This window comes from Phodopus roborovskii, unplaced genomic scaffold (assembly GCF_943737965.1).
Source record: "Phodopus roborovskii unplaced genomic scaffold, PHOROB, whole genome shotgun sequence".
NCBI lineage: Eukaryota > Metazoa > Chordata > Mammalia > Rodentia > Cricetidae > Phodopus > Phodopus roborovskii.
The window spans coordinates 27,671,678-27,686,925 of NW_026126433.1; the positions used below are offsets into that span (position 1 = coordinate 27,671,678).

The 15,248-nt window shown below is 37.0% G+C and overlaps 1 protein-coding gene across 1 annotated transcript in view; it reads right to left on the reverse strand.

Moving 5' to 3' along the window:
* Cep350 (centrosomal protein 350) overlaps nucleotides 1-15,248 on the reverse strand; it is a 139,839-nt gene that overhangs the window by 24,275 nt on the left and 100,316 nt on the right. Inside the window, exons 28-32 of the mRNA XM_051186011.1 lie at nucleotides 13,985-14,184; nucleotides 10,924-11,132; nucleotides 8,537-8,681; nucleotides 4,768-4,928; nucleotides 2,093-2,229 (exon numbers count right to left, since the gene is read on the reverse strand). Of these exons, the coding sequence (XP_051041968.1) occupies nucleotides 2,093-2,229; nucleotides 4,768-4,928; nucleotides 8,537-8,681; nucleotides 10,924-11,132; nucleotides 13,985-14,184 (852 nt within the window). The remainder of the gene's footprint in view (nucleotides 1-2,092; nucleotides 2,230-4,767; nucleotides 4,929-8,536; nucleotides 8,682-10,923; nucleotides 11,133-13,984; nucleotides 14,185-15,248) is intronic.

Here is a 15,248-nt window from a genome sequence, read left to right on the forward strand (position 1 = left end):
AAAGCTAAATAGTTAGCTTGTACCAGAGCCAGGATTCAAATGCAGACATCTTAAGTTAATTGTCATGAGCCTGTGCCACTCATATGACCAACAAAATCTCAAAAACCTTTTCCTTTTCTTTTTTTTTTTACTTTTTTAGAAGTTTTTATGAATACTTTGCATGTATGTGTATCTATACATTATGTGCCTGGTGCCCACAGGGATCAGAGAAGGAGTCAGATCCTCTGAAACAGAGTTTTGGTGGATGTGAGCCACCTTGTGGGTGCTGGGAATCAGCTCTTCTGCAAGAGCAGCCAAGTGTTCCAAACCACTGAGCCATCTCTCCAGCCTCAACATTTTTCTTTAATTTTATTTCTCTATTACTATTACTATCTTGGATGTGTTAGTATGTGTACCAGGGACCATGTGTGGAGGACACTGTGTTGAATTGATTCCCTCCTTCCACCTTTATGTGGGGTTTAGGGACTGAACTCAAGATATTAGAGGTGCATGGCAAGTGCTTTACTAGCTGAGCCACATCACCTCCCTTCTTTTATTTTTTAAAAAATTATTAAAAACATTTTAATTTTGTGTCTCTGTGTATAAGTGTCTGTGTGTAGATACGTTTACATGTGTGTAGGCGTCCAAAGAAGACAAGGGCACTGGAGCTTTCTAGAGCTGGAGTTATAGATGGTTGTCAATCACCCAATGTAGGTGCTAGAAACTGAACTTGGGTCCTCTGCAGGAGCAGTATGTGTTCTTAATTACTGAACCATTACTCTAGCCCTTGTTTTCTTTCTGTCCTTTCTTCCTTCCTTTTTGCCTGCATGCATGGCTGTGCACCATTTGCATGCAATGCTTGCAGAGGCCAGAAGAAGGCATCAGATTCCCCTGGTACTGGGTGTAAAGACTGTTGTTAGCCGCCATGCAAGCCCTGGGATTTGAACAGGATTCCCTGGAAGGGCAGCCAGTGCTCCTAAGTGCTGAGCCATCTCTTTAGCCCCCTAGGATAATACACAGAACTGCACTATGTATACCAGTGCAACCTGGAGCTCACTATGTAGACCAGGTTGGTTTAAAACCTCCTGAGTGTTGGAATTACCATGCTCAGCAAAGCATTTTGGCTTGTTCCTTTTTCTTATACCAGTGGGCATGTAACACAGAATCTTGTGCATGGTAAGCAAGTGTTCTACCATTAAGCTGTCCCAACCCTCAAAACACTTTTAAACAACTTTAATGGCCCACATCTAAAATATGAACTACTAAAAGTTAAGTAAATACAAAGCTTTCACAGTGTGACTTTTACTTCACTTTTCCAGTCTCTCCTACCTCCAGCAACATCCTGTCATAGTTACCTTTTATGATGTGCCCACCTGTTCTCTTTTTCTTCTCTTCGTCATTTATAAATGTTCTTCTCTTTCACATACCCTTGTATCTCAGTTGTATTCAGTGGACCCACTGTCCAAACCATTTAAATGTTGTGACTTGAGTTTTTTTAAGTCTAGTATAACATATATTCTACTATTGCTATCTGTGTCTTCTATACTTTCTGCTGGGCATTTAACACTCTTTTACCTGAACAGAACCATAATTCAATGAGATATTTCCTTCATTTTTGGAATTAGATTATTTCCAGTGTCTTATGATTATAAATGGATATGATAAACACAAAGGGGGCTATAATAAACACACTCATGCCAATATAGTTTTTGGTATTATATCAAAGCTTATTTTATCAAGCTTATTTTTTTAGCATGAGGTTATAGATTTAAAGGTTATAGACATTTTTGCCTTCTAAAGCACTGCCTTGTTTTTCAAAAGATCTACAACTAATTCTACTGCTACTGCCAACAATGCTGAGATACTGTTCACTGCACTTACCAGGCTGCAGGTTAAAAACATACATTTCCAATCTGTACTTATTCATTTAATTTGTACTCATCATATGCAACACTTAGTTTGTTTAAAAAAAATTTTTTTACTTGTATAATTTACTGTCACTTAAAAGATAACTTCTACTAAAAATCTTTCCTTATTCATTTTCAAATAAAATAGAATATATATATATATATATATATATATATATATATATATATATATGTTAAGTTCCTACCTGTGTAGTGGATGGGGCTTGATTTTGGGTTTTTCAGAAACAGAGGAGAGAGTTTTAATTTGAAGTTTGGATGTTGGTGATGTGTCCAAATCTTGGCTAAGTTCACCTTCAGTTTTCTTAATGAATTCATCGTAAGTCTAAGTTTAGAAGAATTAGAGAAGTTATGCAGAAAGGTTTATTTTAAATCATAAGGGCATCTAAAATTTTAAATAACATAATTGTAACATTAAACCACCAAAATGACAGAACATAGATTTTCCCCCTGCTTCCCACCACCTTCAGCACTGCAAACAAAGAATGAAATGGTAGTTTCAATCCAAAGCTAAGTACTTATGAAATGGCAATACAAACACAGGCACATTAAAACCTTTAACTTATTATATGCTATTTGCTAAAGGATACACCATTATTTTGTGGCTTTTTTTTTTTTTTTTTTTTTTTTTTGGTGGTAGGGTGTGGGATTGGAGGTGCAGCTCAGGTAGGATCTCACTATGTAGCCTTAGTTGACCTGGAATTCACTATGTAGAGTAGGCTGATCTTGAACTCACAGAGCTCCATCTACCAGCCCCTGCCTCCTAGTGCTGGGACTAAAGGCATGAGCTACCACACCCTACCTTGTGGTTTTGTTTTGGTTTTTTCATGAGTTTCAGTGGCAGTAAACCTCTTAAGAGATAGTGCTTGGGGGAAACTGAGTGTAATCAGTCAGACAGTCAGAATTACTAACACTGTCACCTGGTCATTAAAATACCCACTGTTTACCAGTCACCAGAACTTCACTACTTTGTAACTTTGTAACCTGGGTGCATGGCATTCAATTATTATATCCTTCCTCCATTTGGAGGACTAAACTCACTCACACAATTCTATTTGATATAATAGCTGAAAACGAAATCTAGCACTTTTTATCCAGGATATATTTATATCTGGCCTAAACTAGATTGTTAATAAGTGTTTATAAAATGAAAGAAAACCTGATGGATCCTTTTTAATTGCTATAGATTCTTAATGTCTAGACTAAAATCATTACTTTTATAACTCTTATCCATATTATCTTCACTTGAATTTTTATCAATGTTTTGATAAATTCTGGTATTAATCATGAACCAAACATACATCTAGCTAGTTCTACATAGAAGTTTGTATAGCTACTCAGCTCTGAAAACAATATCGATCTAAGTTTAGTTCACTTATTAAACAGGTGACCAATGAAGTTCACTAGGTCTTTTTTCATGTAAATTACCATGTATATTTCTCTATGACATAATAATAATAATTATTATTATTATTTACATAACTCTTTGATTTTTATTTAGCCAAATGTTGAATGAGATGGCTCATATAGCACTTTCCTAGAGATTTTCTATCAGAATATTTTTTAAACTTTAAGAATTCTTTTGAGACAGGATTTTGAGATCCCCTACTTCATGTTCTGAGTGCTAGAGTCATATTACTGGACATTTTAAAAACAATCCTGTTTATCTTAATTTATTATATTACTTTAATGGCAAAGAGTTGCATGACCAATCAGATAAGCCCCAACTCCGTAGCCTAGCCTCTAATTTCCTGAGTGTCACCCTCACTTTTGAGCTTGTTTTCCCACTGCTTCCCCACATGAGCTCCCAGCACAGCCGCTGTGCCGCTGCTGATATTCACTTGAAATTTCCCGGAGCCAGGTTTTCAGTAAATAGCTCAGAATGATCTGGAACTCACTATGTGGGTCGGGTTGGATCTCCTAAAGCTAATTATAGGAAGGTTTGGCTATCCAGGGCCTGGTCAATTATTATAAGTACTTTTCTAACTTTGGAACACCATGCAAGTTATGATGCCTGCTCTGTCTCCATGTGATGTACCTGTGCAAATGTTTATTCCACATTTATTTTCATGGAAAGATATAGAATTCAGAATTAGAACAGAATCCTGACTTTCTCTCCTATAGGTTTTATCTCCCTGGAGAGGTTGTGTGGAGCCAGGTTGAGGGAAGGAAGGAACAAACTATGAAAATGATAGAGAGGGAAAGAGAAGGGGGAGAGCCAGCCAGACAGCCAGACAGATTGCTATTTGTAGAAAAATTAGCCAAGGGCTAACTAAGAGACTATACAGGTAACACACATAAGGGGGCTTCGAAACCCTCGCTAGGGCCCTAGACTGACGGCAATAGGGATGGGACGAAACAAAAATGAACCTGGTAAAAGAACAATCAATGGGAACTGGGACTGTAGGAAGAAACAGAAGGAAGACATTAGCAAAATCAGATTTCTGGTGTCAGGGAGAATACAGAAGGGTGCTGGAGCTTAGAAGAAAATTCAACTTCCAGCTATCATTTAGGATCTGTCCTAAATTAGCTCAAGGGTTGTAATAATTGTGTGGCTAACTTGCAAGGAAAAAAGGTGACAAATTTTAATATTTAGATCTAATATCTGTCTATCCATCCATCTTCATGTTTTTAAGAGAAGGTGGATAATCTTTTTCACAACCATAATCCTAACCAGAAAAAAATGTACTTTAGTATTCAATATTTTAATATTTGATATCTTCAGATTTATTTTTAAAAACAATACAAGGTGACACTACATGACTTCTGGAAAACCCCAGTCCACTACTTCATGAGCAGCACTGCGAACATTTGAGCTTCACCTGTGAACTAACCCTGGCAGCCAACCCACTCCCCGTCTCACCTCCAGCTGTCTGATCAAACTGGCTTCTTGGGCTTTTAGCCTTTCCTTTTGTCTTTTTCTCTGCTCCTTCTTCAGCTGCTCCACAACTGACCTTCTTTTCCGTAGCTCATCCTTCAGAGCTCTGATCCTACCTTCAATGTCACTCTGGTCAGATGTAGTTTCTGAAAGATATAAAATCTTTTAATTAATCTCAACAAAGAATAAAGTTAACTCAGTAACTAATAAAAGCTATAGTGCTTAAAGTCAATATTTAAAATGTGAAAAGTTGAGTTTCTGAAAATATTACTAATAAAATGTGTGCTTACTTTTCCATACATTTTTTTCTTTAGTCTTCCTCATTATTTTTTGATTTCTAATGGTACTATGCTTATTGATTTATTTTATTTTATTCATAATTATGTGCAATACGATGTGTATGCATGAGTTCAGGTACATGTATGGCAGCGAGGGGACAACTTGTGGGAGTTGGTTCTTTCCTCTACTGTGGGTTCCAGGGACTGAACTCAGATTGTCAGGCTTGCCACACAAGGGTTCTTAATCCAGTAAGCTATCTTGTCAGCTCAGGATTTGAAACTGTAAATACATGCTGGAAAACCTTATCTTAGCAAGATACATAGTTGAAGTTTAAATTTTTATGTTAGTGAAATTTGTACCTTCTGTTAAAAATTACTTCTGGTGGCAAGACGTTCATACAACTGTCCTTAGATGTTAATACATGATGTCATATTTTAAATCAAATTAGGACAAAACTAAAATTTTATATTTTCAAATTGTGACTCATTAGCCAAATCTTAGCATTACATAAAAAGAGAAAAAATATACCCTATTCCAATCTTTCTCTGAAAGCTTTTAACATTACTACAATGAAACTGGTTAAATTTTGGTTTTTTTTCCCCAATAGTTTACATCTGCACATGAGAGGCTCAGTCATGGCAACATCATAAGAAAGCACTTCATTATAACATGTCATACACAGGCTATGAAAACAAACAGGCACCATTTAAAGGCGCTGCTTTTATTTCACTGCAGTCAGAAGTGACAGAGTTGACTATTCCTCCTCACACCTCTTGAATCACACACTGATTGTATCTCTACACATGAATGTTCAGTAAGACACTAAATCACCTTGCAGTAACAACACTATCAGACTGAAACCTCAAGACCAAGATGAGAACTGTTCCATCTTGAGACTAGTTTGTACCAGGTACTTCAGATTAAGTTACCTAGGAGTTCATTGAAATGCAAGTGATTATTGTCTCTTTAAAATGGTCTGATCCAAATATGAGTTACAAAGAAAAGCTGAGTTCCTGTGATTTCTGTAACCCTGATTTAAATACAGAAACACAAGTGCTAAGAGCAGGGCAGCTGAGCACCCTCCTTACAGCTCTCTCTTAAGTTTATAACAAAGTAACTGGTTCTAGGTTGAAAGTTCTAAGTGCTTGGGGTAGCTTTATACTCATTCAATGAATGGTTCTAATGTGGAGCATTGCAGTCTTGGTTAAAAACCATCATCTTTCTTAAGATCAAATATAACCTCTAATTCTCTAGTCTGATGAGTTATATGCTTCTAAGCTAAGAATGGTGGCACATGCCCATAACCCAATTCTGGGGAGGCCAGCTTGAGCTACAGGACATCCTGTCTCCAAAACCCAACAGTTACATGGTCCTTGAAGCTTGAGATGCTGCCTTGTAAAGCGTAGGAGACTACACTTAAAACTTTGCAACCCAGATGATTTTATATCAATGCATTTTAAAATTGAATATCAGCTATGATTTTTATAGAATTAATAGCAGTCCATGAGAACTTAGAGTTTTTAGATGAAAAAACTTGGGAAATATTTGTATTTTCAACTACTTGAGAAATTAAAGGCAAACAAATGCAAGGGAATTAGAAATTCTGATGATGAGAGTGCATCATACATCTGCCTTCATCTATGTCTATACTGGGTCCTTATCAACAAGATAATCTTTCTATAGTTGTTTGTTTGTTTTTAAATCCAAGCAACTCTCTAGGTGAACATGATTTTTATGGAATGCTCTGTCGTAAACATTTTTGAGAAGAGAAGGAACTGGGAAGTGGCAGGCAAAGGACATTTTAGTTTGTCAAGATGAGTGAAGTTTGGACAGAGCAGTTGCTTAGGTCTCTCATACACTAACTGTATTGACTCAGTTAGTAACAGGATCCCCCTTTATTCACTGGTATTAGTTAATCCACCACATTAAAACTGACCACTTCTTCAAATACTGTTTATAATAATGTCCTCATGAAGACATCCCATCTATAATTCAGAAATCTCAGCTATTTTTCTAAAATTACTTTTTCGTACATGTTCTAGCAATAAGACTGTCTCACAAGTATTATCACTGATCTTTAACATATAATTCATGCAAAGATAGTTAAGACATTATTTCATTGCTACCAGTGGAAAAGATAATCCAGTATGGGAAACAAATTTCAAGAAAGCAGGAACCCATGTTTCCAAGTACCAAGTTTATGTCTATTGACTACTCTACCAGACTAAGCCTGAACTAGAACATGCAAAAACAAACTTATGCAAGTATTAATAGCTGTACATATAAACATAAAAGATAATAATTTCAACTGTTTGACCTGATAATTCTATTACTATCAGTCTATCAGATTTAAAAAATATTGTATATATTTCTTAAAGCATTATTTACAATTGTGAAAAATTGAAAGCAGCTGAATTATGGAACATCATCTACCCTTTAAACATGTATGTATGTGGGTGCACATGCATGTGTTTGTATATGGTAGAGGCCAGAGTCAACCTTGGGTGTTTTCTGAGATAAGGTTTCTCACCAAACAGGCTATACTGACTGGTCAAGAAGCCTCAGGGAGCTGCCTATCTCCACTTCCCCTGCGCCAGTATTATAAGCTTATACCACCACGCCTGTTCCCTTTATACATGGGTTCTAGGAATTGAACTGAGGTCTTCATACTTGCAACAAGTATGTCCCTGACTAAGCTACTTCCTCCATCCATACCTTTTCCCACAACAACTAAACCATTTCTACAAAAAACAAACAAAACACACCACCACCAAAAAAACGAAACATCTACTTAAATAAACTCAAAAGGAAATATATGCTTATCAATATAATTAATATGGCAATACTCAGTACTGCATTAACTTTCCTCATAATTCTAATAAACACAGCATATCCCCTTTAGATATGCTTCCCAAGGACAACACACTGCTGAAACCTTGCAACTCTTCAGCCTTTCAAAGTAACATCCAACAGAGACATGAACAGGAAGAACAAGAAAATGGGATGTTCCTACTGACACCCACAGGCTACTGTCCACATTGCACCTTTGAGATCTGCCATCCTTTCCCACAGCCTTCTATCCTCATGCTTTATTAATAACTCATTGACAAAATTAATAAATACCCACCACATGCAATGATACAAACATTAAGAAAACATGGAACTAGCTCCCGAGTTCAATCCAGGCCTGGTGGGTCAAGCCCAGCTACCATATAAGTATGGCACACTGGAGTACAGAGCACTATGAAAACACAAAGGCCAAAGGCAGTGTCTGACACAGAAAAAGGAAAGAAATTTTGATGAGATAAAGTCCACTAACACAAGAGAGTAAGGTTAGTTACAATTTGTAACACTGATAATCCCTGAGCAAGAAAAGCCTATACAAATGTAACAAAGGATAACAGAGTACTAGCACATGGTTAGACAACGTTCTTAAAGGAGAACTCAAAAACAAAAGGGACTATTGAAGCCTTACCTGACTGTGTCACAGACAAGGATTCATCTGACCAACTATAACAGGGTTGTTGAGACTTGACAAGCAGGTGACAGTGTCCTTCAGTCCTATGACTTCCTTTACTAGACTCTTGCTTTGACACAGATGAACAACTTTTGGGAGGTGACTGTTTATAAACAGAAAGCCAAACAAGAATTATTTTGTCATACAACTATGAACTTATATTTAAAATACATTTTATAACATTTTCATATCAAGTGAACATCAAATTTAGTAACTTACATAATAAATTGGATATATTAAGTTTTAACACAACTTTACATAATTTCACAAAAGGTAAAAAAGTTGACTAATTCTATTGAAGACCTTTTCTTTTTCTTCTTTAACTCAAGTTTATTATTTTAATTTCATGTCCACTCATGTTTTGCCTGTATGTATGTCTGTATGAAGGTATCAGATTCCCTGGAAGAGGAATTATAGGCAGCTATGAGCTGCTAAGCAGGTGATTGCCACAGGTTAGGCCAGTATGAGCTACATAGTGATTTCTAGGCCACCTGAGCTTCAGAGTGAGAATCTGGCTTAAATTATGAAAATATAATGAAGCTCAATGTTTTTATGCTAATCAAGAAATTGAGTTAAAGAGGCTAGTTAAGAGCACTGGCTGCTCTTCCAGAGGACCTAGGTTCAATACCCAGCACCCACAGTAGCTCATCATCATCTATAACTCGTTTCAGGATCCAATGTCCTTTTGTGGCTTCCTTGGGTGCCAGGCACACAAATGGTGCAGACCAGTAAAACATCCATACACATAAAATAATAAAGACAAAATTCTTACTATACATATCCATATCCATATTTTTAAACATAAGGAGGTTTAAATATGGGCCAGTAAGATGGCTAAGCAGATAAAAAAGCACTTGTTGCCAGTCCTACCACCTGAGTTCAGCTGCTGGAACCCACACACATGGTTTAAGAGGAGAGAACTGACTCTTACAAGTTGTATTCTGATTTTTACATGCAGACATACATACAAATGCACATGTAACTTTTTTCAATAAAGAAGCTTTACTATTGCATTTGTTAGTATTTCATATTGTTATGCTGATGTCTTAATCTCCCAGAAATCAGTTTGAAAAGCAGGTGGGTTTCCATCTTGAGATTTTATCTTTCTATGAAGTACAGAATAAAAAAAATACAGAAAATGTTATTCAAATAATGCCTAGTATAGTAACTGAAAACTTCATTTTAGATATTTTAAAGAGATAAAATCATCACTCTTATTCTGATTTTAAATTAGCAATTATTAACTAAATTATAGCAAAGGCACTTTGTTTTTAAGATCTTAATGCTTGTAAGACAAAGCACATTTACAAAAGAACTTGTCATGGTCCCACAAATAACCTTCATTATTTTTGTGTGTGTGTGTGTGTGTGTGTGTGTATGTGTGTGTGTGCTTGCATACACGCACGCATGCCACGTCCTGGTCAGAGGAAAATTTGAACCTTCCACCTCGAAGGTTCTAAGAATCAAACTCAGGTCATCAAATTTAGTAGCTAACACCCTTATTATTATCCACTGAGCTATCTCAGTGTCCCTATTACAGACTTTAAATGTTTCTATCTGTGCTGAGTAGTTTTTATGTCAACTCGATCCAAGTTAAAAGTCATCTAAGAGGAAAAAACCTCAATGGAGAAAATACCTCTGTAAGACTGGACTGCATGAAAGCATGAAGGGCATTTTCTTAATTAGTAATTGATGGGGGGAGGGTCCAGCTCACTGTTTGGTACTGGCCTGGGTTGGTGAGCCTCGGTTTGGAAAGAAAACAGGAGGAGCAAGCCAGTAAGCAGCACCCTCCATGGCCTCTGCACCAGCTCCTTCCTCCAGGTTTCTGCCCTCACTTCCTTAGATGATGAACTGTGATGTGGAAGAGAAACCAAAATAATCCTTTTCCTCTTCAACTGGTTACGGTGTTCTGTCACAGCAATAATCCACAATCTCTTTAATATTACTAGACTTGGTAATGTATAATTTTAACTGCTACTAAAGCTAAACTCATATACTTATAAAAAGTTTGTTAAAAGTTTTATTTCTCTTCAAATATTAAACCCTGTATAAGTATGGTGATAGTCAATGCTGCCATTAATAGGAATAATATAACTATTAGTAGCACCATTTATACAATTTTCCCCCGAAAGGAGTTTTAAGATACAAATAGGCACCAGGCAGTGGTGGTACACACCTTTAATCCCAGCACTCAGGAGGCAAAGACAGGTGGATCTCTGTGAGTTCAAGGCCAGCTTGGTTTAGAGATTGAGTTCTGGGGAAGCCAGGAGTGTTAAACTGAGAAACACTGTTTTAAAAAACCAAAACCAAAAGAGAGAGAGAGAGAGAAATAGGTATTAACTTACATGTTTACTAGGAGAGGTAGATTCCAGTTCCTGTGAAAAAACCATTTCCTCAGTAAGTATACTGTGATCTGGACTTCTAGGCTGCACTTGTACCATAGACTCAGAAGGTACACATAGGACAGAAGGGCCGCCTAACTCTTCTGGAATACAATTGTCACTGTTTTGGTGAGAGTAAGAAGGCATTGGAGATTCTTCTTCACTTGCTATTCCTGAAACACAGAGTGAAAATGGTTAAAAAAAAAAAAAGAAAGAAAAAGAAAAAAAAATGTCCAATTTTTGTCAATGAAGGAGTTAAACTTGTTATACTTTAGCTGTGTTTCTAGCATAAAACCACATTCCTTAACATCTACTACTAAAGTCTGTTCATTAACAATTTTGGCTGACACATTTGAGAGCAGATATTTACTATGTATAACCAGTGATGACTGGCAATCTAAGTACGAGGGTATAGCACAATTATGATTCACAAGCTTTCCTCCTTTGCTTCATTCATTCATTTTGGAAAATAATTTAGTACTGGCTGGTACAGATCTTTCATGTTGTCAGGTGTGGGCCCAACACTTCATTGTTTCCTCCCATTAACAACTATTGGAGAGTCCCTTTATGAGTCTGCAAAGTTGATGGTGTCATGTCAACTTTCCCTAAATGTATGGGTCTTTCTCGGTTTATCTGTTCATAGTCTATTAATTATACATAATGAGTTCATTATATTTTCATACACCTATTTTCTTCTCATGTTCTTTTTCTATTCTCATTGACCCTTTTTCTCTTTCCAACTAATTCTCCTACTTTCAATTTTTTCCAAATTTTTTTAGAAATATTTATTTTATTTATGTGTACATGTGTGTGTCTGTGTGAATGTGTCATGTCTGTGTAGGTATACAAGGAAGATAGAAGAGGGTACTGGAGCCCTTGAAGCTGAAGTTACTGGCAGTTATGAGACCTGACACGGGTGCTACCAACAAACTTGACACCTTTGATGGTTGGGAAGCACTCTTAACCACTAAGCCATCTCTCTACATGGCCCCTGCCCTGTCCTGCCCTGTCCTGCCCTGCCCTGCCCTGCCCTGCCCTTTAAAAATGATTTAATTAATATAATCAGGACTGCATGGAGAAGCATGAGTGAGTGGAGTTTTTGTTTTGGTTAGTTTTAAGTAAGTGACTCATATACCACAACCTGGCTTCAAACTTACTGCCTCCTGCATCCACTCTGGAGGCAGTCTTGTGCCATCACATCCAGGTGTGGGGAGGAACCCAGGGTTTTATGCATGCTCAGCAAACATTCTAGCAGCTGAGTTACATCTCTGGCCCACAACTGAGTTTCATGTTTTTGGACTTGCTAAATTCGCTCATTATTCTAATAAAGTGAAAAATCCTGGGTGTGTGTGTATGTGTGTGGAAGGGGAACATGAGTACATGCATGTGCAGTTATATATGCCTGTGCAGTCGTGTGGAAACCAGGAAAGGTCAGGTGTTCTCTATCACTTTGTCTTACTCCTTTGAGGCAGGGTCTCTCACTGAATCTGGAGCTGGCAGTCTCCGCCCGCCACAGTTTTAGGATTACAAGCAGACATGGATGTTTGCCACTGTTTACATGGGTGCTTAAATCTGAACTTAGGTTCTTGTGCTTATGAGACAAGCACTTTCACCAATACACTATCTCTCCAGAACCAAATTTGGGGTTTTCAATGTGCATACACAGACCTTTATCAACTATAAGTAATAACAATCTTGCTTATTCTACTCAGTCCATACAGCTTTTAATTGTTTTTCCAGTCTTACTGAACTCCCTAGAACCTTCACACAATGCTTAATAAACATTTTCAAGGGGAAAGTTTTCTGTTTTATCACTAAGTACCATGTCTGTTTTAAGTCTGGGGTTTTTGTTTTGTTTTGTATTAATACTTTTATGGTGGGTAAAGATAGCTCCTTTCACTTAGGAACATATCCCCCATGGAGGGATAACTGCCTTAACCTAGAGACAGGAGAGAAGCCCTAGTCCCTAGTTCACATGACCTGTCAGATCTACATGACCCCAAATGGATGGCACTCCCCTACATATGGAATTGGGGTGGGAGGATGGGAGGGGAGGGTGTTTAGAGTGCATGTGAGAGGGCAGAGAGGGTAAAAAGGGAGGGAAGGAGGGAGGGAAGGCTGGGGGGGGGAGGGAGCGAGGGAGGGAGGAAGGGAGGGAGGGAGGGAGAAGGAACTGGGATCGACATGTAAAATAATATATTAAACTAAAAAAAAAAAATGCTTTGACTCCAAAATTTAAGTTGAAGGACAAGTTACTGGGGAAAAGGATTTCTATTTTTTTTCCACAGAAAATGAAAAGATGTGGATTCCTTCCAGACTAATGTGGTTTGATCACGCCAGACCGCCTGAAACAGAGTACAAGCTGATCCTACATTCAAAACAGCTGGACAAAACAGCCCTACAGACTACAGCCAGGATATCTGAATCTTCTTCGAATCCCCCAAGACAGCGCACCTTACCAGCAGGAAGTAGTTTGGAAAGAACGACGCCCAAATTCCCAAATATATTGTGTATAAATGTTTGTTTTCATTTAATTGGACTGTTATATAAAATTAAATAAAATTAAAAAAAAAAAAAGATAGCTCCTTTCCCTGTGTATTTTTATCTGAGGTTTATGTAAATGATCCTAAGTCTTTTTCTGAATCTATGGAAGTGGTCATGTAATGTTTCCTCTTTAGATTAGATTTATATGGATAGTATTTAAGATAGGGAAGAACAGCCTTTTCTTTTTCCATGTTATTCTTTGGTGGATTTAGCATTGAAGTGAGTTGAAATGTATCTGTTTTTTATTCTGTGGAAAGTAAAGACTTACACACCTAGGGTTTCCCTTTTTGAATGTCTCCTAAGCTTTGACAAGTTGACTATTAAAACAAAACCTACATATTTATATTGGCAAGAAGTTATTTATATTTTCTTAAAAAGTTGCATATCATTGTAGCTGCATTGCTTTCTTCACTGTTAGTCATTCCCATAAAAAAGAAATAAGATAAATGGAATATGTAAGGCTTTGGTGTGTATTTATCACCTTTCTGCTCTGTTCTCTGGCTCTCCAGTTCCTTCTTAGGAGTTTGGGGTTTTGTTAGTTCTTTGTCCCAGGCAGCCAAAGCCTGTTTTTCCATTTGTCGGATTTCGGCTTCTTCTGCATCTAAACGTCGCTTCCATTCCAGGAGTTCCTCTGCATGTTGTCGTCGCTGCATTAGTTTTTGTTCTCGCTTTGTCAGAAACCTACAGTCACACCACAAAAAATAGTCAGAAAACACATGCATAGGCAGAGATCTCTTTAAAAGCTCTGTCACTCATGCCTCACCAACAAGCTGTGCAGAAGCAGGGCATTCACACCCCTCTTTCTCTGAGAAAAGTGTAAAAAGACAGAAGCACGATGAGCCAACTTACTGTTTTTAAATATGATAAAAATTAGTGTTTCCTTATAAGAGTCTGTCAGAGTAGTGAAAGAAAACTAGTATAAATTCAGAAAAAAATCTAATGCAGATTTGAACAAACTTGGCTGATGCTGTTATTAAGTAACTTACATACGTCTTTTTAGAGGTGGTTCTTTTTCATAAGAAAGTATGTAAGAAATGTATTATAAAAGCTCAGACCAGAAAACATACAAAACTCAAAACAATAAGTACCAAAAGTAATTATAAAAACAAATCCCAAGTTGCCCACATATGCAAGCAAACAAACAAACAAAAATGGTTATATCCCTTTTTGATTTATATTTTCAAATTTAGGTTTTGCTTTTACCTAAGAAATGCAATGTCAAGTGATAAACCTTTGTGTGTGTGTGTGTGTGTGTGTGCGTGTGTGTATATGTATAGAATGATGCCATTTGGATGTCACAGGCATATCAATCACTGACTTACTAAGTAAGAGGAGGCATTAACTTCCTTGAGTTTCTCAATCTAACCTGATTTCTGAAATTAAATTTTATCTTGGGTCTAAAGGATTGGGAAAAATTATTAATTTGGGGGGGGGGAAACTTTGGTTAGTTGAGAGACTAATAATTAACTGTCCACAAACAAATGTTGTGATTAACACAGATGGGTTGCTTTTATTACTCATGTTAGATCTGTAATGACAGCTAACCAAGGAAAAAGAATCCATATATCCAACAAGCAATAAAAGACTGGGAGGAACTGATGTTTCAGTCTTAAATAATCACCATGTCATTTAGTGTAGAAACAGTAGGGTAAAATCCATATGACATTTCACAAGAGGCCTCCAGGCTGCTGTTAAACAAACAAAACAAAACAAAAAAAAAAAAAAAAAAAAAGAAAAGAAAAAGC